The sequence below is a fragment of the Kluyveromyces marxianus genome, chromosome 6, assembly GCF_001417885.1.
Source record: "Kluyveromyces marxianus DMKU3-1042 DNA, complete genome, chromosome 6".
Lineage (NCBI taxonomy): Eukaryota > Fungi > Ascomycota > Saccharomycetes > Saccharomycetales > Saccharomycetaceae > Kluyveromyces > Kluyveromyces marxianus.
Genome location: NC_036030.1, coordinates 467,014 through 488,549, shown reverse-complemented (window position 1 = coordinate 488,549; position 21,536 = coordinate 467,014). Strand labels below are relative to the sequence as shown.

The 21,536-nt window shown below is 41.8% G+C and overlaps 9 protein-coding genes across 9 annotated transcripts; 2 read left to right on the top strand and 7 right to left on the bottom strand.

The window, feature by feature from the left end:
- Positions 1-398: 398 nt before the first annotated feature.
- Positions 399-1,106, bottom strand: NOP15 (rRNA-binding ribosome biosynthesis protein NOP15; the record flags this gene model as incomplete). The annotated part of the gene is made up of 1 exon (XM_022820889.1): positions 399-1,106. The coding sequence occupies one exon, from the start codon at positions 1,104-1,106 to the stop codon at positions 399-401; it is 708 nt and encodes a 235-aa protein (XP_022677307.1).
- A 411-nt stretch (positions 1,107-1,517) lies between these two features.
- KLMA_60231 (nucleotide diphosphatase) lies at positions 1,518-2,174 on the bottom strand (the record flags this gene model as incomplete). The annotated part of the gene is made up of 1 exon (XM_022820888.1): positions 1,518-2,174. The coding sequence occupies one exon, from the start codon at positions 2,172-2,174 to the stop codon at positions 1,518-1,520; it is 657 nt and encodes a 218-aa protein (XP_022677306.1).
- Positions 2,175-2,367: 193 nt separating this feature from the next.
- On the bottom strand, positions 2,368-3,609 carry TFC7 (uncharacterized protein; the record flags this gene model as incomplete). Its single annotated transcript, XM_022820887.1, has 1 exon — positions 2,368-3,609. One exon carries the CDS (start codon positions 3,607-3,609, stop codon positions 2,368-2,370), a length of 1,242 nt encoding a protein of 413 aa, XP_022677305.1.
- Positions 3,610-3,923: 314 nt separating this feature from the next.
- Positions 3,924-4,598, top strand: YAF9 (YEATS domain-containing protein YAF9; the record flags this gene model as incomplete). The annotated part of the gene is made up of 1 exon (XM_022820886.1): positions 3,924-4,598. The coding sequence occupies one exon, from the start codon at positions 3,924-3,926 to the stop codon at positions 4,596-4,598; it is 675 nt and encodes a 224-aa protein (XP_022677304.1).
- An 868-nt stretch (positions 4,599-5,466) lies between these two features.
- On the bottom strand, positions 5,467-8,784 carry INP53 (inositol polyphosphate 5-phosphatase; the record flags this gene model as incomplete). Its single annotated transcript, XM_022820885.1, has 1 exon — positions 5,467-8,784. The coding sequence occupies one exon, from the start codon at positions 8,782-8,784 to the stop codon at positions 5,467-5,469; it is 3,318 nt and encodes a 1,105-aa protein (XP_022677303.1).
- A 706-nt stretch (positions 8,785-9,490) lies between these two features.
- On the bottom strand, positions 9,491-11,320 carry LEU4 (2-isopropylmalate synthase; the record flags this gene model as incomplete). Its single annotated transcript, XM_022820883.1, has 1 exon — positions 9,491-11,320. The coding sequence occupies one exon, from the start codon at positions 11,318-11,320 to the stop codon at positions 9,491-9,493; it is 1,830 nt and encodes a 609-aa protein (XP_022677302.1).
- Positions 11,321-12,313: 993 nt separating this feature from the next.
- On the top strand, positions 12,314-13,783 carry MEK1 (serine/threonine protein kinase MEK1; the record flags this gene model as incomplete). Its single annotated transcript, XM_022820882.1, has 1 exon — positions 12,314-13,783. The coding sequence occupies one exon, from the start codon at positions 12,314-12,316 to the stop codon at positions 13,781-13,783; it is 1,470 nt and encodes a 489-aa protein (XP_022677301.1).
- Positions 13,784-16,074: 2,291 nt separating this feature from the next.
- CIN1 (Cin1p) lies at positions 16,075-19,116 on the bottom strand (the record flags this gene model as incomplete). Its single annotated transcript, XM_022820881.1, has 1 exon — positions 16,075-19,116. The coding sequence occupies one exon, from the start codon at positions 19,114-19,116 to the stop codon at positions 16,075-16,077; it is 3,042 nt and encodes a 1,013-aa protein (XP_022677300.1).
- A 330-nt stretch (positions 19,117-19,446) lies between these two features.
- On the bottom strand, positions 19,447-20,751 carry KLMA_60222 (uncharacterized protein; the record flags this gene model as incomplete). The annotated part of the gene is made up of 1 exon (XM_022820880.1): positions 19,447-20,751. One exon carries the CDS (start codon positions 20,749-20,751, stop codon positions 19,447-19,449), a length of 1,305 nt encoding a protein of 434 aa, XP_022677299.1.
- Positions 20,752-21,536: the final 785 nt, after the last annotated feature.

The following is a 21,536-nucleotide window of genomic DNA, read 5'->3' as shown; positions in this document are numbered from 1 at the left end:
GGAACTTGTTTGTATCGTTGATATCGTTCCAGGTTTTCTTATATTTCGAGATTCGTTTGTTCATGGAAAAGTTCAACAAACGAGCGGAAGCCGATAGAGCCGAGTCAGTCAGGACAGCAGAACAAGAGACACAGGAAAACAGAAAGCGAAAGATGTTGAACAGGGCCCTGTTGGAGCACGGTGAGGTGGGCTGTTACCGGGGCTATTTCGAGGCCCGATAGACAGCCTGAAAGAGGGTTACGGGTTGGAGTCACGTTTTCTTTTTAATTTTTCTTTCTTCTATATCTAGTTTACAGAGCACTCACTAAAAAGTACATAGGAAGATGATTGATGATGTGGTGGTTGATACATACAGTATTGTATATTATAATGCATGGGGATGAGGTGGGAAAAGTCCGTTAAAACTTAAAATCGATACCTGCTTCGTTTAGCTTGGCGATTCTGTCCTCGTGTTTTTCGCTCGCACGCTTCTTTAGGTCGGTAGCAGACTTGGTTGCTTTGCTGGCGATGAATGGCTTCTTCTTGTATCTGAAAAGCTTGTCGATGGAGCTTCCAGAGGGCAAGACCTTCACTTTTAGCAAATGGCCCATAATCAAATAGTTGTTCATGGCCTCCTGGGCAATCACAGCGTCGTCCTTGTTGATGTACTCGATGAACCCGTAGTGTCTCGAGTTCCCGGTCTTCTTGTTTCTGGCCAGTCTCACCTGCTTCAAATCACCAAATTGAGAAAAGTATTTCGACATTTCACGCTCCTTGAAACCTTGGGGTAGTCTGGAAACGTATAAGATCCCCGACACGTCGGCGTTCTTGTCCTTCTTGGCCTTTTGCTTGTCCATTTCGCTCTGTTTCTTAGGATCCAACTTCTTGATCGTATGGCTGCCTTGCTTCAACTCCACCTGCACTTCTTCGCCCTCATCGTCGCTGCTGTCATCCTCATCCTCATTCTCGCTGGCACTGTGGAACCCCTCGATATCAGACTCAGACTCAGACTCAGAACCTGAGCCTTGTAGAGTTTCCTCCACCTTTTCAACTACTTCTTTCACCGCTTTAGCAGCCTTTGGCTCGCTTTTCTTGCTTTGCGTCGTCGACCTTACACTCTTAGCCATTGTTGCTGTTAATTATGTGATTGCTCTCCTCAGACTCTCCTCAGACTCTTTCCCTCTAGCAAGTCTTTCCTCGAGAGCCATCTCTTTCTTGTACAGAGCTCATCTCATCTCATCGCCTTTTGTCAAGATGAGCTTCTCTTTCGCTTTCTGGTTTAATTTTTTTTTTTTTTTTTTTTTTTTTTCAGTTGACTGTTCAAAAGCGCCTGGCGTGCGGCTGTTTCTGTGCGAACTGGTCTGTTTTTTTTCTTTTAAAGCGGTGCGAAAAAGAAAGAAAGACAAAAACAAAAAACAAAAAAATTGAACGAGAACTGGGTCACGTGGTTAATATAATTGTGTACGACTGTCACGTGTATCACACGTGATTGTAAATGACTCTTCTTCTTCTCTATATATATATACATATATATATAATCATTCGAAGGCCAGCAACCGCTTCCACGTAGCGTTCAAGGGCAGGCCCACCACGTTGTAGTAGTCACCGTTGATGCCCGAAATGAGGCACCCGCTGAACCCCTGGACCTTGAACCCTCCAGCGACTTGCAACCCGTCGCCGCTCTCGACATACATCTCGATCAAAGTCCGAGGAATCTCTTTGTCAAAGAAAACCTCGGTGACCTCGTAGAAGGACTCGAATTGGTGGTCTTGGGCGCTGGTCCAGCGGATTATAGTGACAGCAGTAGCCACGCGCATCGGTTTCCCCGATTGCGTAAACTTTAGCAAGTTTTTTAGTTGTGTTTCTTTGTATACTGGTTTCTCGTATATCTCATCGGTATGGTCGATGACGACTGTATCGGCGCAAATGACGAGCTTTGGTTTCGAATGCTGGTCGTTTTGCTGCTGCTTCAATTCGTGCACGATGCTGTGGGCCTTGCCCAGACATGTGTCCTGGACGTACTGGAGTGGTTTTTTGTGGTATAGCGTCTTGTCAAGGTCTTCTTCGAAAGAGGGCTTCATCACGATGACGTCTTTGAAGCCCATCTGTTCGGTGAGGATCTCGAATCGTCTGGGAGAAGAGGACGCGAGGATGATTTCGTACTTGCTGGATAGTGTTCTTGCGACGGCGTTCATGTTGGGGCGGTGTTCTTGGAACAGTAGGTAGTGTCTGGGTCTAAAAGAGAGCTAAGCAGCTGGAATAGAGCTTGCTTTATTTGAACTAAAATTGAAATAAAATGGTTGCAATGGCTGACTGTCTATACTTAAGGAAAGGTAAAGGGAGAAGGAAGGAAGGAAGAAAAAAAGAATTATACACCGGTAAATAGTGTTACATAGGTTGGATTGGATGGAGGTCTATACTGTCAGTAACTCTGTACACGCGATCGGTGGTTTTACTATCTGAGTCGTTGGAGTCAGTCTTGGAATCGGACTTGGACCCTTCGCTAGCGAAGGCTAGTTCAGTGCCAAGTGGCTTTTTCCAGGTGCCCTCGTAGACATTGTCACCAATCTTGACCAAGGGCTTATCGGACTCTAGTCCTGAATGCTGCAACGTGGCCTGGTTCTGTACCGTTTGTTTTTCACGGTAGTTGCGGTTTTCGACGTCCAAGCTCACGTAGACATGCTCATACTCTTCTTGCGAGTCACCACCTTCTTGGCCAGATCCAGATGCTGCAACCGAATCAGAAGCAGCGCCAGCATCAGATCCTGCACTTTGAGGGGCACTAGAAGAAGCACCATTCTTCTTCTCTTGAAGCTTGCGTCTTTGCTTAATATCGTCATCGGACCCTGCTTCAAAGCCGTATCTAAAGTCCCAGTTCATCTCTTCTCCTCCGCTCAAAAACTCCGTGTTACCGTTCATAGTTAGCTTCCATTGTCTCTCTTCGAAAGGTGGGACCGAGCTCCCTTCCTCGTCTTCTGCTTCTTCGTCTTCCTCGTCTTCCAATAATTCGTACTTGTCCAACGAACAACTACCACAATGGATAACGTTTCCGTCCTCATCCAAAGTGTCTCTGACACTGTTAAACTTCAATAGAGTCATACCAAGCGCAATCTTAGTGGCAGCATGCGTCACTAGCAGTATCGTCTCCACTTCTGGGAAACGCTCCTCTACAGTCTTGATGAACACAGGCCAAAACTTCTTGCACCGTTCAAAAATCTCCTCCTCGGTCTCACCCTTATTGCTAGGAATAACACTATGTGGCCACTCGCTCTTCAACTTGCCCGGGAAGAAGTTGTTCAATATATCATATGATGCTGGCTCAGGGATAACGTCACGGTCCGGCTTATACCACTCGCCTAATCCTCTGTCGAAATAGATAGGAAGCTCTAAAAGATCAGCAATAGGCTCACTCGTTTGCAAACACCTGTACAAAGGCGAGGATACAATAAGCTGTGGTTGATTGTCAATCGAAATCAAGTAGTGGGCTAGCTCCCTCGCTTGTTCAATCCCATGTGGTGCCAATGGCACATCGCTGTTCACACCTGTAGGTGGTGCCGGGTGAGCTGGTGGAGTGGGTAGCCAGTTTGACCGGTACCCGTGTCTGGCAATGTATATCGTCTTCACAGTCATCTTACCTGTCGCTAATATTGCTCTATAGAGGCTTGATGTCACCCCTTTATAGATCCTATCTCATCTTTCTTCTTCATCACATGGTGTCAGTGATAACAACTTGAATAAAGCCTTTGCCAGACTTTTTCAACTCTTTATATAAGCGAAGAGGAGGACTGGTGTCCGAGGTGGTGAGAGAGAGGTAATAAAAGGACAATAGGGGCACCTGAGGTATCTGAGGTATCTGTGAACTGTTGGGTGGTTAGTAATTGTTGCCTGGTGCTTTCAGATTCTGTTTTTTTGGTGTTTTTCTTCTAAGTTTAGTGCTGTCTATCATGCCATCTCAGCCGTTGACTAAACGAATCAAGACACTTTCGGTGACTAGGCCCATCATCTATGGCAACACAGCCAAGAAGATGGGGGATAATATACCTGCAAATGCTCCCAAGGACCATACGCACGTGTGGACGATATTTGTCGCTGATCCAAGAGGTGAAGATATATCATATTTCGTGAAGAAAGTGGTATTCAAGTTGCACGAAACGTATCCCAATCCTGTACGAGTGGTAGAGTCTCCGCCATTTGAGCTCACGGAAACTGGGTGGGGTGAGTTTGAAATCAACATCAAGATCTACTTCGCAGATATATCTAACGAGAAGACGTTGAGTTTCTACCATCATTTGCGGTTGCATCCTTACATAAATACGGAAACCAAAGAGATTGAACGTACAAACGATGGGTCCACTGTGGGAGAAGACGAGGTCAAGGCGGTGTATTTCGATGAGATTGTGTTTAACGAACCAACTGAGCAGTTTTTCCAAGTGCTCATGACTAAGCCGGGCAATATGCTTCCTTCTAACAAGACACCACAATGCGTGTTCTCTAAACAGTTGGAGCGAGAAGAAATTGACCGTATTCGTATCGGTCAAAGTAAGATCGAAGAAGAGATACAAAAGTATGAAAAGATGATTAAGGATGCAATTGGTAATAATGCTACTTCTGCTACATGATTATATCAGTGTCCTGGATGCTCTCTATCAAATACTGCTCGAAGGTCGCTGCGTCGCATCCGCTACATTGCCATGAAATGGTGCTTTTGATTTGACCGTATTTGTCGAACAACACGCAGCAATCGAGCGGATATGTCCCGCCTCCGAGCGGGTCCAGCAGCCGCATGTTTCTAATGATGTTACGCCCTTTGGTAATTGTCGGTACTGGTATTGACCTGCAGGATGGAAGTGGTTCCGCACCATTCCCATCGGTTACTGCTATGGTATAGACAGAGATATTCTTCTTTAATAGACAATGCAGCACTAGCTGCAAAAATGTATACTGCGGCTTGAAAAATACCATCAGTATCGGCCCACCTTTGTAATTATTCATCACCTCACATAATGTACCATAGCAGGCTTTTTCGGGCCTATACACCAGTCTGTGGAAGCTAGATTCAAGCTGGATATCTATAATTACTTCATCGGTTCTGGCTCTTTTCCTTGCTCGGTATTGATTACTGGATGTTAATAGCACATCTGAACGCTTATTCCTAGACGCTTGGAGCATTATTTGGCCCTGGTCTAGCTAATCAAAACATCTAGAACGACCCATTATACAGCTATCCTAACTCTCTTTTCTCCATCATCAAAGATCATCTCATCTCATCTCATCACTGCTTTTCTATAATTTTTCACCATGTATATTCGCCGAAATAAGAGACAAAAGTGTTCACTGTTGATATGACTGAAAGACATTGAAGAGGTCAAAGTGCGATATCGGGTTGATTTACGTGTTCGTGAGGGACATAAGAGTTACAAATGTTTAAACTTACAAATGTATAGTTGTACTAACTTTTTATAAAGATGCAATTCGGTCTTCCTTGCATTATTTTGGTTGCAGAGGTTTCCAAGAGTCCAGAGACATTGCGAGTTCGGGCTTCTTAGAAGGCACAGCGGGTTTCTCTTTTTTATGGTTGCTGCTATTGCTATCGCTTCTGGCATGGCCGTGGGCTGCTGGGCCGTGTGCTGCTGCTCCATGGATATTGTTATTGATGGAACCGTTCCTACTGTTGAGGCTATTGCCGCTGTTGATTGCATGAACAGGCGATGTGGTTGCTTCACGGCTGGAACCCTTTGGAGTTAGTACCACATCGGAGAAACCTGGTGGAGGATGTGGTTTTCTTGAAGGTGGTGGAGGTGGTGCCAAAGTTGTCTTTCTTTCTGATCCTTGAGATGGGGTGCTTGTACGCGACACCGTTTCGGCTGTGGATGGTGCGGCTGCTGCTGCTGCTGCTGCTGTTGGTAGAGCAGTAGGCACGGTGGTTGCAGTCTTCTTAGGTGGTAGAGGAGGCGGTACCCTTCTTATAGGTTCAGATTGGACTCTTGGAGCTGGTGACAGAGGTTTGGTGGTTTCCGTCCTTCTTGAAGTTGGGCCGACTGGTGGACTATTCAACGACAGGCTACTCAGAGAGGATGATGAGATGGATGAAGGCGACATTGGTCTATCGACGGGCGCACGACTATGGTTTGTTCCTGTTGATCCGAATTGGAGATCTAGATCAAGAAGATTCATATCTTTGGAGATTACTGGTTTAGGTTTGTCCTTAGCATTGTCGAGTTCAATGTCAAGCAATGCGCTGTTGATTGATCCAGAGTCCTGTGGGTGTGATTGTTTGTATTCCATGTAGAGCTTCTTGGTCATCTGTAACTTTGCCTCCTCGTCTATGAACTTCACCTTAGCTTTGTAGGCTGCATACACTGGTTTGTGATCGCTTAGGTTAAGTGCTGCATCACTGTATGCCATTGGGACAAGGTTATCACCTTTGTATAAGATTCTGTCCGTCCAAGATGGAATTCTGGCCTTTTCCGATGTGTCATATCTGTCGGTGCCATGGTCATATTTATAGGTTGGTCTGAACTGTATAGAAGGTTCCATGAATCCTTTGAAAACAGATTCATTTGCCATTTCTGCAGTTAACTGGTCTCTGGACAATAGCTTTTCGAGGTTTTCATCTCCTGGAGTAGCTAAGAGACTTCTCACTTTTTCGTTAGGTAATTCTATTCTATAATTCAAGTCACCTAACCAGAAGATGGAGTGATGATGTTCTATCTTCTTTGATCTGCTGAAACTTATGCCCTTGGTGATACTTTCATAATCACCTTTACGTTCTTCAATGTTATTTACACCAGCAGATAAATGGGCATTCACGAAACAAAACGAAGTGCTGCCGTATTCAAATCTAATGGCAACGGCACCTTTATTACCAGTCATACCTCCTAAACCAGTTTTCTTCGAAGAACCTTCAACACGTTTCACGTTTCCGACTTTATCAGCTTTAACGAAGAAAAGGATTACCAAAGATGACATTTGTTCTGCTCTCAACATAATGTACTTTTCGTGTTTGTTTAGACAGTCACTGACTAAGTCCTTCCAGAATTTGGATTTGGTGGTGTCCACATTCAAAATAGAGGAAGCATTCAATTCAATGACTTCTTGTAACCCAAGAACAACAATATCAGGAAGGTAACGTTCCCCGATTGGATATAACCATGCAGATAAATCCGCAGTTTTGGTTAGCCCGTTCACATTGAAGGTTCCACATAGAATTTTGATACTGCTTGAGGTCGTAAAGCTTGCTTCTTGCTTCCTCAGGGACTCATTGACGTAATCGTTGATTGGATCATACAACTCCACAGCATGCTGATGAGGTAGACGACCAAGTAAAGCGTCGATATTCATTTGCTTGTTTTTATCCATGAAATTGTTGATGTACATTCTGCTGACTGACTTGGTAGCATCAGAAAGTGCACCTGCAAAGGACATCTTACCTTTACGTGAGAAAGAGGACTTTAATGCATTCGTACCTGTGTAAATTTGCGAAACAGCATCACCGTGGTCGGCCCATATGTTGTTATGTTTTTGATACCAGTCATATTCTTCTATCATTGGCAATTTAGGTTTTATTAAATTGAAGTCTTCCAAGAACAGGATGAAAGTGTATCTGGAAATAAACTGTTGGATCAAGTTTGTCCTATCTAAACAATCCAAACAATTTGTTCTAAACACCCCGTTCTGTTCAGAGAGTTGTTTTTTCTCTTTCACATCATAGGAGAAATAACCATTTTCGAGAATGGAACGCTCTATAAGGGGCATGATCTTGGAGGCGGCGGCAAACCCTTCTTCCTTCGTTTCTTTATGGAAGTCAAATTCTGTCAAAAATACATCAGAGTTGAGTTTAAGTCTCTTCGAGCGTTGGAAATGTTCTCTGTACCTTTTCGTTAGCTCAATTTCTGATGATTTCGTAGAAAGTAGGTTAACAACGTGAACTGGTCCGTATTTTTGAATTAGTTTTTGGAAGTGTTCATCAAACGTAGCCTGTGTTGCTTCTACAGATCTTGTAATAGTGACTTTAGGGTTTAGAAGAGCCGTATCTTGTTCCCAAAATATAGGCACACTCCCTCTAATCTCCGTCACAGCAAAACAATACTCCTCCGAATACATGACGAATTCCGTTTCACAAAAGTTTGCGACATTAGCTTCATCATCAATACCTCTGACATTATATCTTGTTCCCGCTCTTTTCCAAGATTGTTTGGAAATCATCGTTAAATTGACAGGCATTCTGCCGATATAAGAGGGGAAAGTTTCCGCGAAACCTCTAATCACAGTAGTCAAGAACCCTTCATCATCCATGATCTGCTTCGCCTTGTCATCCAAGTGATTTCTGAAAGTAATGATTTCTTGCATTAAGAAAGAGTTCCACATGTATTCTTCCTGGTAATTATCGAATGACAAGGAATGCTCGCTGAGACCTCTGGATTGCAGTAGAGAGGTCAGATCAAAGTCTGAACTGTAGTAAAATGACCCATTAGACAATAATTTCTTGATATCGTGACAAGGGTGTTGCTGCTGTTGTTGTTGTTGAATTGACGACGAACTAACGAATTCGTCCTCGGGAATTATTGGAAACCCATTAGAGTCCAAATCAACAAAATCCCACCGACCATTGTCCAAACAGAAGAAATCGACACCGTATATTTTATTCACGGTCTCTCCAGGAATTGGACTAGCGACCTTCGACTTACCAGTGATAGTACCAATAAATATACTGCCTTCAAGCTCAATCAACCCAATAAAACCATGGATATCAAGCTTGCTCAATCTGTCAAAGCTTCTCTGCTTCAAGTAGCTTTTGGGAACCATCTCTATCGTGCACACTGGGTGTGATTTGTCTTTTGGAGGGACATATTTCAGTAATAATGCAAAATTTTTAGATGCGAGTGCTACCACTCTCTCGGGTTCCCTTTGTACCAAAATGTGCATCGTGTATAATTCGATCCAGAGGAGTGCCCTTATTTAAGAAAGATCAACTATCCAATGGGCGAAATGGGGTTGTTAGGATCTTCTTTTCAAAGTTTGTTCGTTTATTCTTCCAAAAGTCTCAAATCAAAATCAAAATATGCTCTGTAACTTTTTTTTTTCCTTCATTTCTTAATATAGGAAGGTAAGCCAACATAGCTCTGGCCCCTTTTAATATGCAAAAAGATCGTAAAAGTGTTATACAAGAAACCTTGGTGTAGAGTAAATCGTGTTTTCCAATTGGAGCATGTAACTGATATATTAGAACCGCCTTTCAAAGGTGTGCGAATATGTGCATATATATATATATATATATATATATATATATATCAGTATATGTATAAATATTAGAAAATGGGGACGAATCTTGATCAGTACATTCTTTTGTCGTTTGGAATAACTGATAAGACAAGACCATATGAAAGAAAGTTATTAGAACTATGACGGGACAGAACTATGGAAGGTTCCGTTGGTGAAAAACTCAATTTATTTTTTGATTAACTTTTTGTAAAACTTTTGGATAGGACATTATTTCGGTGATCCTAGCATTTTAAGCAGAAGCCTTTGCAGAGGATTCGAACGAGGGCAAAGATATTTCGCCCTTTTGAATCAATTTGTTGACAGCAGCTACAATTGCTCTAGCAGATGCATCTGAGACATCCTCAGAGACACCGACACCCCAATGGAAGGCTCTTTCATTGTCGACTTCTCTTCTGTAAGCAATGTGTACATAAGAAGCGGCCTGGGTAGAGGTACCAGAACCCAAAGAGTGCTCAGTGTAGTTAGCGACACCGAGTTTGACGTTTAACAAGTTGGACAAGGCATCGACAAGGGAGGAGATTGGACCGTTACCGAAACCTTCGATGTCAACCACTTGGCCGTTGATGTCCACTTGACCCACCAAAGTTCTCTGGTCGCCAGCGAGCTTAGTAACTGTGTATTCCAACAAGGAGATCGTTGATGCGGAACCGTCGAAGTTGTATTGATGCTTGAAAGTGTCCACAATTTCTTCGGCCTTAAGTTCTCTTCCTAGAGAATCGGCCTTTTCTTGCACCATTGCGGAGAACTCAATTTGCATGTTTCTTGGCAAGTCGAGGCCCAAAGATCTTAGGACGATCCATGCAGCACCACCCTTACCGGATTGGGAGTTGACACGGATGACAGCTTCGTAGTCTCTGCCGATATCCTTTGGATCCAATGGGAGGTATGGGATTCTCCAGCGTTGGTCGCCCTCGGCACGTCTCTTTTCTTGCAAGTTGAAGCCCTTCTTGATAGCGTCTTGATGGGAACCACTGAAGGCGCAGACGACCAAGTCACCACCGTAAGGAGCTCTTGGGGACACTGGGATCTTGTTACATCTTTCCACCACTTCAATGACAGAGTTGATATCTGAGAAATCGAGATTTGGGGAAACACCTTGCGTGTACATGTTCAAAGCAACGGTAACCAAATCGACATTACCGGTACGTTCACCGTTACCGAACAAACAACCTTCAACACGGTCGGCACCAGCCAACATACCTAGTTCTGAGGCGGCGACACCACAGCCACGGTCGTTGTGAGTGTGAGTGGATATGCAGACCTTTTCACGTTCCGAGATATGCGTTGCAAAGTATTCGATTTGGTCAGCGTAGATGTTTGGAGTTGCGACTTCGACGGTGGCTGGCAAGTTGAAGATGATTGGGTTGTCCTCCGTAGGCTCCCATGCAGCCTTGACGGCTTCACAGATCTCAACAGCAAACTCTACTGGGGTATCGCTGAAACACTCTGGAGAAAACTGGTAAGACCAACGCGTGGCACTCTGTGCCGGATCGTCCTTCGTTAGACTTCTGACCAACTTCGTAGCCTCCACGGCCTTCTTCACAGCCTCCTCTTGCGACATGTTGAAAACAATATCACGGAACATGTCTGAGGTCGCTAGATATGTGTGGATGGTAGCCCTCTTGGCACCGCTCAAAGCCTCTACCGTTCTTCTAATCAAATGTTCCCTTGACTGCACTAGACACTGGATCGACACGTCTTCTGGCGCATTCTCCACAGCGTACCTCGTGAAATCAAAGTCCGTTTGCGATGCCGATGGGAACGATACCTCGATTTCCTTGAATCCAATCTCCACTAGCTTGTGGAAGTACTCTTTCTTCTGCTCAACAGACATTGGATCCGGCAATGACTGATTTCCGTCTCTCAAATCCGTCGAAAGCCATCTTGGCGCCTTCGTGATCGTTTTCGAAGGCCACTGCCTGTTTTTCAACTCGATTTGTGGATATGGTCTATATTTGACCGATGGATCCTTGAGCATGTTCTTATACCCTAGCTTTACTGGGGGAATCACCTTGTTCCCAGCCTGTGCCAACCGCACAACCGTATTCTTGAAAAGCATTTTGCGCGCGCACGTTTCCTGGTTTCTTAATTCCTATCCTAGCCCTGTGTTATCACGAATCCACCTAAACATAATTAATTACCCAAATATACCTACCCACTCTTCTACATACATACTTACCTACTTACTGACTGACTTATATATATATATATATATTACATACACTATTCATCGATGCGATGGCTCATCACAGTTTTTTTTTTTTTTTTTTTTCAGACTTGAAATTTTCCAAATTTTTCAAATTTTTTTATGTGCTTCCCAGAAAACGCTTGGAATGAGTAATAATGAGAGTAGTTCGTAGGGTAGAATGAATGGTAGACCGAAACCGGCGTAATGAACAGGAGCTGGTGGCCTTTATAGATGCCATCGGGCGGGACAGGTGAGGAGTATGGTGGTGGGAAGTATGGTGGGGAGTATGGTGGTCACGCATTCATATTGCTGGAACGCAGGGTAAGGGTCAGGATCAGACGGAAGTATGGAGCATGCGTGCGTGTGTTGGATGGTGCCAATGCCGGTCCTTCTTTTTTTTTTTGTTGCTTCTATCTAGTTAGCTAGCTGATTTTATTATTGATTTTGATTAGATTAATGCCTGACTCTGTTTTAAGGCTGTGTGGCTGCTGCTGCTGCCATAATTAATTTTTAAAGGGAGGGAGGGACGGAGGGTGTGTTACCCGGATACGGAAATTCAACGTACATGTGACTCAAACAGGATGTGGTGTTACCCGGTCAGAATTGTTATATCACGTGGTTTCTGTCCAAAAAAAAAAAAGGATTGAATTTTTTGTCTTTTTTTTATTTCTTAGCCGCCGAGAACGGTTTTTCTGGGCGGCTAAGAAATAAAAAATAAAAAATAAAAAACTAGAGCTGAAAACCTGGAACTATATAAAGCGGGAATCTCGAGAATGATTTTTGCCGCCCAGCCCTCACTGGAAAAGAGAGGTAATACCATACGCATTAGCCTCTCAAGCAGGGCATTCGGCATTCTTGAAAGCAATGGATAATGTGTTGGGGCTTTTGGAGGTGCAGTATGCTGAAGATGGAGAGAGTTGTTCGGAGTTCATACTGAATCATTTCCCGATAGAGACCAATTCGGTGCTAAGATTGGGTCGTAACACACAGGAGTGTGTGTATTCAGTGGACCATCCATCTGTGTCGAGCGTTCATTGTATTCTATGGGGGATACGGTTCGATCCCGAGAGTATTCCGTTGTGCTACATCAAGGATGTGTCTTTGAATGGGACAACGGTGAATGGAGAGGAGTTGGAAAGAGATGTGCCTTATTTGTTGGGCAACCAGGATTTGATTGAGCTTCCTAATGGTGTAAGTTTTAAGTTTTCTTCGGTCAAGAGTGAGACTATGTCGCAGTTTTTGGCCGGGCTCAGGGTGCAGATGAAGTGGAATACGTGGGAGATAGTTCCGCGAATTGTGGGTTCTGGGACGTTTGGACATGTGCTAGTGGCAAAGAAAAAGCACGAGCAGAAAAAGAGTAGCAGCGCAACAACCAAAAAGCCGCCTTCGTACGCCGTGAAAATCATCAACACTTCCAAGACCCGCATGGTGAAAGAGGCATCGATACTTGAGAAGTTGGACCACCCAAATATCATCAAAATACATCAATCGTGCGTGGATTCTGTTGGAAACATATACATTTTCCAGGACTTGATATCTGGCGGGGACCTTTTCTCGTATTTGGCCAAGGGTGACTGTTTGGTTCCGATTTCTGAAACCGAGTCGTTAATCATAACGTACCAAATTTTGCTAGCCTTGAAGTTCCTACATTCAAATGGCATTGTGCACAGGGATTTGAAGCTAGACAATATCCTATTGCATACCCCTGAACCTTGTACCAAAGTCGTTTTGGCCGATTTCGGTATTGCAAAAGAGCTGTCGCAATGCACCAAGGAGAGAATGCACACCGTAGTTGGAACACCAGAGTACTGTGCTCCAGAAGTGGGATTCAAAGCGGATCGTAACGTGTACCGCTCCTTCAGCCGGACAGCAACGTTGGACCCAGAAAATATTGGCTACGATTCAAAATGCGATATTTGGTCCCTTGGTGTTATAACGCATATAATGTTGACCGGCATATCGCCGTTTTATGGCGATGGTTCCGAGGGAAGTATAGTGAGAAGCGTTCGCAGTGGACACCTCAATTTTAGTGCAAAACAATGGATCCCCATCACAGACTCAGCCAAGAGCTTCGTAAGAAAATGTCTTCAAGTTTCCACCCAGCAAAGATGCAACGTGAAAGAAGCATTGCATCAAATTTGGATAGAAAAACACACTAGCCAACTAGAGAGAATCTACAGAAAGAAGGTACTACAAGGCAGCTCAGAGCCCATTAAAGTCGACGAAAACATGGATATCTTTGCCTCAACGAAACATAAACTGCCGAAAAGTGTCAAACTTTCTCCAGAAAAAAATCCAAGCAAACGATTGAAGCTTTTTTCAAATAAGATGTGACTCTCTGTTTCCCGGAAAAAAGCATAGATATATATAAAATGTTTTCGGTGTTCCCATTTTCTCTTAATATATATGTATATCCGTCTATCGATTTCTTGTTTCTTTGTTTTCTACAGAACGTATTTTTTATGTCTCTCACTGTTAGAGATTTATCATTATCATTATCATTATTATTACTACACTTGTAACAAAAGAAGTCCCTTCAACGACATGAAAATTGAAAATTAAAATGAAATAATATCTAAAATAAAGAAAGTGAAGCAAAGTTGAAAAGAGATACAACTCTTCAGATGGGAGCCAAAGCTGTAGGGTAGATACTGGAAAAACTTTGGTCTTCAAAATATCAAAGTGCACTCCATTGGTTCTTTTCCGAAAGACTTGGTGCATATACAGCTGTAAACCGCACATACTAAACTGGTTTTTGAAATACATCTCATAGTCACAATATGAATAAAGCCAAGCCGTTAACTAAAGTGATACCCAAGAGCAAACCAACCCAAAGGTACGATCAATCATATCTAACACTATTGAAAGAAACGTTGGCGGATGAAATCTCTTTGGATCATGGAGGAGATAGACTTCTCAATGATTCTACAAGGGCCTTTCTCAATTCTACATGGTATAAGAATCCAGAAAAGAATATAGGTGCTAAAAGAAATGTGTTGTCGCTCCCAGCGGTTTCTTCTTACTTAGAAGTTCTTCAAAGACAAGGTGATTTTAAACAGGCGTTCCAAATGCTAAATGTGATTAAGCACAACCAAATAGAGTGGGTTAAGCCATCGGAAAATAAATTGTATACAGATGATAAGGGAATACCAGAAGAAATATACTTCTCTCTCAATAAGTTAATGTCTGCATATACGAAGAATGTGTTGAGCCGATTTGAACTTAGGGTACTCGAAAAACACAGCTACTATTTACTGGAAAAGTATTGTACAAAAATCAACAATGAACAGCCTTCGATTTCATTTCTAATACGATCCTTGCGTTTGATCAACAAATCTCGATCGATCTTCCGACTAGAAGGCGCTTTGGATATCATATTCAAAAACTGTAAAGACCTACCTGAAATCGGAAAGAAAACAATAAAAGATATAGCAATGTTGAATTTTTATCAAGAAACGGATCAACGAGCTCATTTAGTGGCATATTTCAAAAATAATATACTGGGCCAAGAACTCATGTCTCTATTCGCAGTTCAATTTGAGATTGAACGCTTTATTGATCGTTTCGTAATACTTGGTGATGAGGATGTGGCATCTATGGGAATTGAAACGTATTCTAAAATGGGCTTTGGTTTTAGGAAAGAACAACTCATAGTCTACAGTTCTTTCGTTGAGAGGCTATCGCTTAAGAAAATTAACAAATTGCTTTTGGAGCTTTACCCCGACACATATGCGCCCATTTGTAACACACTTTGCCTCAATGACATTGAAGACTCCGATATGGATTTGGTATTAAGAATATTGCATGGATCTAATATTGATCTTAAACAGTTTGAAGAAAACTTGGACTTTTTGACTACTAAAGTGCCACCTTTTACAGAAGGAACAGAATATTATGCATTTTTAAGAAGCTTGGTGAAACCGGAATATAATCTAAACCTCAAAGGAAAACTATTTGAAGTTATTTTGAAAGCTGTCAGTAGCAGAAATCATGATAACACCATCATTTTCCTTGAGCATGTCTTGAATGATCCTGACTATGCTGTTTTATTCGAGGGTAATGGTGAGTATTCAGTTGATTATAGTCTAATATTTGGATCCCTCTTCGCAGCCCTCTCACATTCGACTGATCCTGTTAAGAAAACTGCTTCAGATTTATTCCGTGTGTGCACAAAACTTCCAGAAATTCAGCTAACACCATTTCACTATTCTATTTTGTTCAAATCATCCTTGCAAGGAAACACATATGGTGGATTCTACCCCTATTATTCTGACTTTTTGAAAAAATTCAGTAAAAGATTTCTTGCATTTAATGGCAACAATTATTACTTCAGCTTCCCAACTTCTATCAATAATGCACTCTCAGAAGCATCGGATGCTCTAGGTTATGGAGTAAAGAAAATAGAACATGCTATTCTAGAACACTATAAAATTCATGGAATCGAAGCAGAAATATCTGATGCATTCCTAGAAAATATTATTCAAACTCATCCTCTAATTTCTTATAAACCGCCCAGTAGGGAGATCGATAACGGGTACAGGGTACAAGATGACATAAAAAACGCTAAAAAGGTTGACGGAGTATTAAAAAAGATACGTGAATTCGTTAATCATGCACGGAGAAACTTAGAGAAAGAGCAAAGTGTGGTCTAGAGTGCACAACTGCTGTGGTGATTCGGAGTTATCCTTCAACAAAGCAATACTCTCTGTTTTATTAGAACACATGTAAATCTGGATAAGTAACTCTAAAGCAACCTTTTGGGTATTTGAAAAAGTGGTTTTGTGCTTCATTTTAGTAAAACCCTTTAAGAAAATACCTATCAAACTGTTAGCTAACTGTTTAGAAGCTTGTGTCTCATTCAACAGTTGATTGCAAACTAGTGATGTAAGAAGTTTGAAAGAATATGTGGTTATTGAAACAGATTTAGCAGCTAGCTGTAAATTGTAAACCCGGGCGAAAAATCCCCCACTGGAGAAATCATTAGGTAACTCCAGTCCAGATTCTAACAGTCTACACCAGCCATTCATAAATGTCAATATGGTTTTTGTTCCATCCTTTCGTATGGCACCCACTAGATTCTTTTTGGAGTTATTTTCCTGGAGTTCCTTTAATTCACTAGCAGAAGGAATTATACGAACAAATTCATTGACAGTTCTTAATCTTTCCTCTTCATCAAGAGTTATATAGTAAGCCATCAATTGATCAACAGCTGATGAAATTTGTTTATCTGTCGAGTGTATAGCGCCTGCAGAAAAGAAATATCCTTTCCAAAACTCCCTGTTCCATTTGTAGAAGTTATGATACAGCGCAATAATTTTAGAATCAAAGGGCATATCTGGGAAATGGACATTTTCAAACCTACACAGTAATTCAAATGACTTTTCTCTCAATTCTGTAGCAGGTTCTCCCATTAATCTTAGCAAATTGACCTGGAGAATTTCGCTGAAAGCTGCATCCTGGAACAACTCCATATGCTTGGCAATTAAATTTATGGTGGAAAGTCTCGTAATTCTTCCGACATCTCCCTGGTTTGTTGTGGTATAATCTTCCAAGAATAATAGAACATCTTTTAAAAACTGTTTTAAATCGTCGTTAATTTCATAAGATGGAAGGGCCTCCGAGAGTGAATTAATCATTTTACCTTTGAATTCACACGAAATTTTCGGTACAACATCATAGAAGAGGGAAATGAATTGGTGTTCGTACAAGAATGGTGCTGCAGAACAGACAAGAGGCTGTTCAAATTTGAAAAGATTATCAAACGTCTTCCAAAAGAATTGCTTTGTCTCATCATCTAAAAAGCATTCATCGTGTTTGGAGATATGGAACACTAGTTCATTGAATAGATTGGATATATCTTGGTGGTTATAATCATTAGATTTCACGTTCCTTACTATCATGAACACTCTTTCTGCTAGATCTTTTGAAAGGGGATGGCCTCTTTTTGCCAGTGATAGTAAACCATATAGCTCAGAAAGGGCTTGGAAAGATACCTGTTCGTTCCAAACCTTTGGAATACTGTATTTATGTAATACGTCAAGAATATCTTTTTGAATTGTTAACGTTTGACATCCAATTTTGAAATTCAAATAGGAAGATCTTGCACATATGTCTGTATCGCGATTCCGCAATCCTAACTCGGCCAATTTTAAGTTGAATTTATTGACTAATTTATTGAATTCATCGTCTTTAAACTCTGATATCATAGTTGAAAGAAGATCTGTAGTTGACTTTACCAATTGAAATTCATAATCTTTGCCTATTGTGAATAACACGAGCCACTCCACCATTTTCTCACAATATTGAGAGTACTTGTCCTTGAAAAGTTGGTACAGAAGCCTTGCGTTCGATAATTGTCCTAGATGAATTTCTACAAGTCTGACCACAACCACATTATCTAAGAATTTATTTCCTTGCCTTCCCAAACATTCCTGTAAGGCAGCCATTGCAGATTTTCTAATTAGAGGAGAGTGATCGAAATTAGCCGTAAATAGCAAGCTTAAAAACATTTCCTCTAAACAAGGTAACGGGATATTTGTATAATCTCTTGATAAACTCCAACAGAAAAAGTTGCCTGCGTCCCTAATTTGATGTCCTTGAGTACTCATCATTCTCTTTTGTTGAAATTTGCTAACAGTTGGGAGTATATTAGATGTAAATGCCTCGATTTGACTTACGGTCAATAGCTTGTTCCGACAAAACTCTGCGAGCACTAATAAAAGCGTATGCAATCGTTCAGCATCCATAGAATCATTTGTGTTAGTCTGTATCATTTTTTCCGTATCTTCAACGCAGTCTTCAACTATCATTTCTGCAGATGTTGGATTTGAGTTAGATATGAAAAGGACTATTTTAGAGACAGTTTTGGCCAATTTAAACCTAAGATCTGTGAAGGATAGATTTATTGATGAAGTTAACCAAAATATGATATCATAAATACATTGCCAGGTCTCTTCTGAGTCTGCCAACAAGATAGTTAGCTTTGGAAGAAGTTTTAATAAATAGAGACCTTCTAATTCGTTATTAAAGGAGGTCAAAGACGTGATATGTTCCGTCATTCCTGTCAATTGTTCAGTAGTGAAAGGGTATTTCGATTTATGTTTCAACATCTTCAAGAAATAATTAAGATCAATGATATCCATTTGCATTAAATCATCTGGTAATACATAAAGCCTTTCATTTCTTGACCACAGTTCTGCTTTCACCATTGATTGCAATGGTTTGATCAATGCCACATTATCAAACTTAGCTACCGCTTTCATGATATCGGTATCATTATCAAACTTAAATGGTGACATAACTAGCATGGTGAGCCACGACATCAAGAAGTATTCGCAGTACCAGTTATCCTTTCTTGTCAGTAATTGTAAAACCGGTTTGAGATCATAGATATTAACCGGGATGTGTACTCGTACTCTTCTGTTTAGAAAGATCTTAGCAAATTGATAGTAGATTCGCGATATCTTAAGTTGGGTATCTTCTTCTGCAGAAAGATAATGCGATGATAGTTTTGATATTAGTGCAGGCAGCTCCCTTTCCAGCATAAGGGGGTCGACTTCGAAGAATTGGATCACTTGTATTGTTTTGTCAACAACTGAAAAGTCTGACATTCCAACATGCAAAGATTGTATTAGCTCATCTCTAGACTGTCGAATGGTTTCAGACATGATGATTTAGGTTATTTGTGTTTGAAACGATGTTGGAAAGAAGAGAAGGCAGCTGCTGCGATCACTTACCCAATGATTGAGCCTTTGTATAATGTCCTTGTTTTTGTATTGTTCTTCATATATGATGCGTGATGTCTAAGTAGTAAACATTTAGCTAGGTTAAGCCTTTAATGTTTTTTTTTTTCTTTTCGTACTTGTTTCGTTTTAACAATTATGTCCTGAAATGTAACATTAGAAGTACAAATATGATAAAAAGGATATGAATACATCCGGTACATACATATATACGCATATATGAAATTGAATATCCGAGCACCTAGAGTCAGTTTCTCATGAGCTTGAAGCTTCTTTCCTCAAATTCTCATAAATAATCCCTTTCACTACAGCTGCTGCCTTCTCGTAGTCTTGAACCTCGTTAAATACTTGCACTGAGAATCTAACGAAGATGTGGTTGTTATTCAAGGTGAATGGAGCATGACACTTGTGGTCAAACACTGCTGTTTTCTCACAAGTGGCTTTGAACTTTGCGAAGAAGACTGGGTCTGCAGTCATTTTGGTAACCAAGAACTTAAGATCCTCTGGAATTGGAAGCTCAACGCAGAACAACCCTGGAGGACGCAATGTATTTGTAGAGTTTTCAAGCAACTTGCTACCGTCTCCAAACACTTCGAGAACTTTGGGAATTGCCTTTTCCTGCAATTGAAACTGGTATTGGCGGATCTTGTCCTCACCACCGCAAATTTCCTTACGGAACGTCAACGCGACTTCGCAAGCCATGTAAGACGCATACGAAGCAGTGCCTACGAATGCGAACTTGTTAATTAGGAGGTTTGCGTTGTGCTCGTCGTCTCCCTCGATGTACTGGCAGTCTGGACTGGAGTAGTTGTGGGAGATGGGCATGGTCTGAATCATAGCATGATGTTTTGGATCCACGTATAACAGTGCTACCGATTTAGGACAGTACAACCACTTGTGGAGGTTAGTGGTGAAGAAATCGGGCTTCAACTCGTTGATGAACTTCAAATCTACCTGTCCAGCTGAATGTGCTCCATCAATTAACGACCAGGTATCGTACTTATGGCACAGCTCAATGATGCCTTTGTAAGGAATAGTGACACCGGGATGAGATGTGATCAAATCGAAAAGACAAAGCTTATACTCTTTCGTCTTGAGCTTCGCCTCAAACGCCTCCAAAATACTATCGTCTTCGCATGGATAATTGATCTCAACCACATCGTATTGCAACCCGAAGTAGTCGTGCAAAAACTTCACCGTGTTAGCACAAGCCCCATACGTGGTCGAGTGGAACAACACCTTATCTTTTTGGAAATCAAACGGTATCGATCTCAAAACCGTGTTCACACCAGTGGTAGCATTGGTCACAAACGCACAATTGAGGTATTCCAACCCCAAGTACCCTGCAACCAGCTTCAATTGTCTCTTGTACTCATCTGTAACAGTATACAACGCATCTCGACAAGGGTACTTCTCATGTCTTTCGAGAGCTCTCTTGGCAGCATCAACAACAATGCCGGGTGTTGTTCCGAACGATCCATGGTTCGTCAGCGTCACTTCGGGATCCAAGTATCCAAAGTACTTATCTTTGAACTGATGTCCAAATGGAATCGAGCTCATCTTGCTTACTTTTCGCTTAGCTGTGTGTTAGATGAATGAATCAATCGATCAAAGCCCGATATATATCTACGGAAACGGCTACCCGTGAGCTCAATTGCGAAGATCCAGCAGATCCACACCGATAAGTCAGGTCAATGGGGTTCAATGCATAATTCCTGTCGATAAAATACCTTTTTTTTTTTTACTTCTCAGTTTCTTCAAGCATGATTCAGATACGATATGACGCATAATCATCGTACTCGCGGGCAAGCAGCTCCGAAGAAGATTAAAAAAAAAAAAACAAGAAATCTAATATCCACGTGACCTGGTTTTATCGGAATTGGGTTCCCGTCCCCACACCGATCAAAAAATCGCGATGCACGGGTGGAACGCTCTCCACCCACACACCTCATACCAAAGCGCAGTTTCCCACTGCACACGTACGCGCACACCCCCGATCAAGTCCGCTACCGGCGGAATTGCGAACCCGCCGGAGTGCACGGCACTTTCTCTGGGCGGGTCCCAAAGAAAAATTTAAAAAAAAAAAAAAAGAAGTACACAAAACCATAAACAACAGTACACAAAAACGCGTGCACAGAAAACGCCGAGCAGATGATCGGCTGCTCCCAAAAGCAGAGGTGCCGAGGGGCACACCTCTTGCGCGCGCATAACACGGGCGCGTGAGTTTTTTTAAAAAAGAAACAAAGAAAAGAGACAATCGAACCAGAAGGGCATGTTTAGTGCCTTACGGGCGTTTCTTTTCATTATGTAAGTGAAGAACCCTAGGAGCCCAAAAGCCTTCGAGG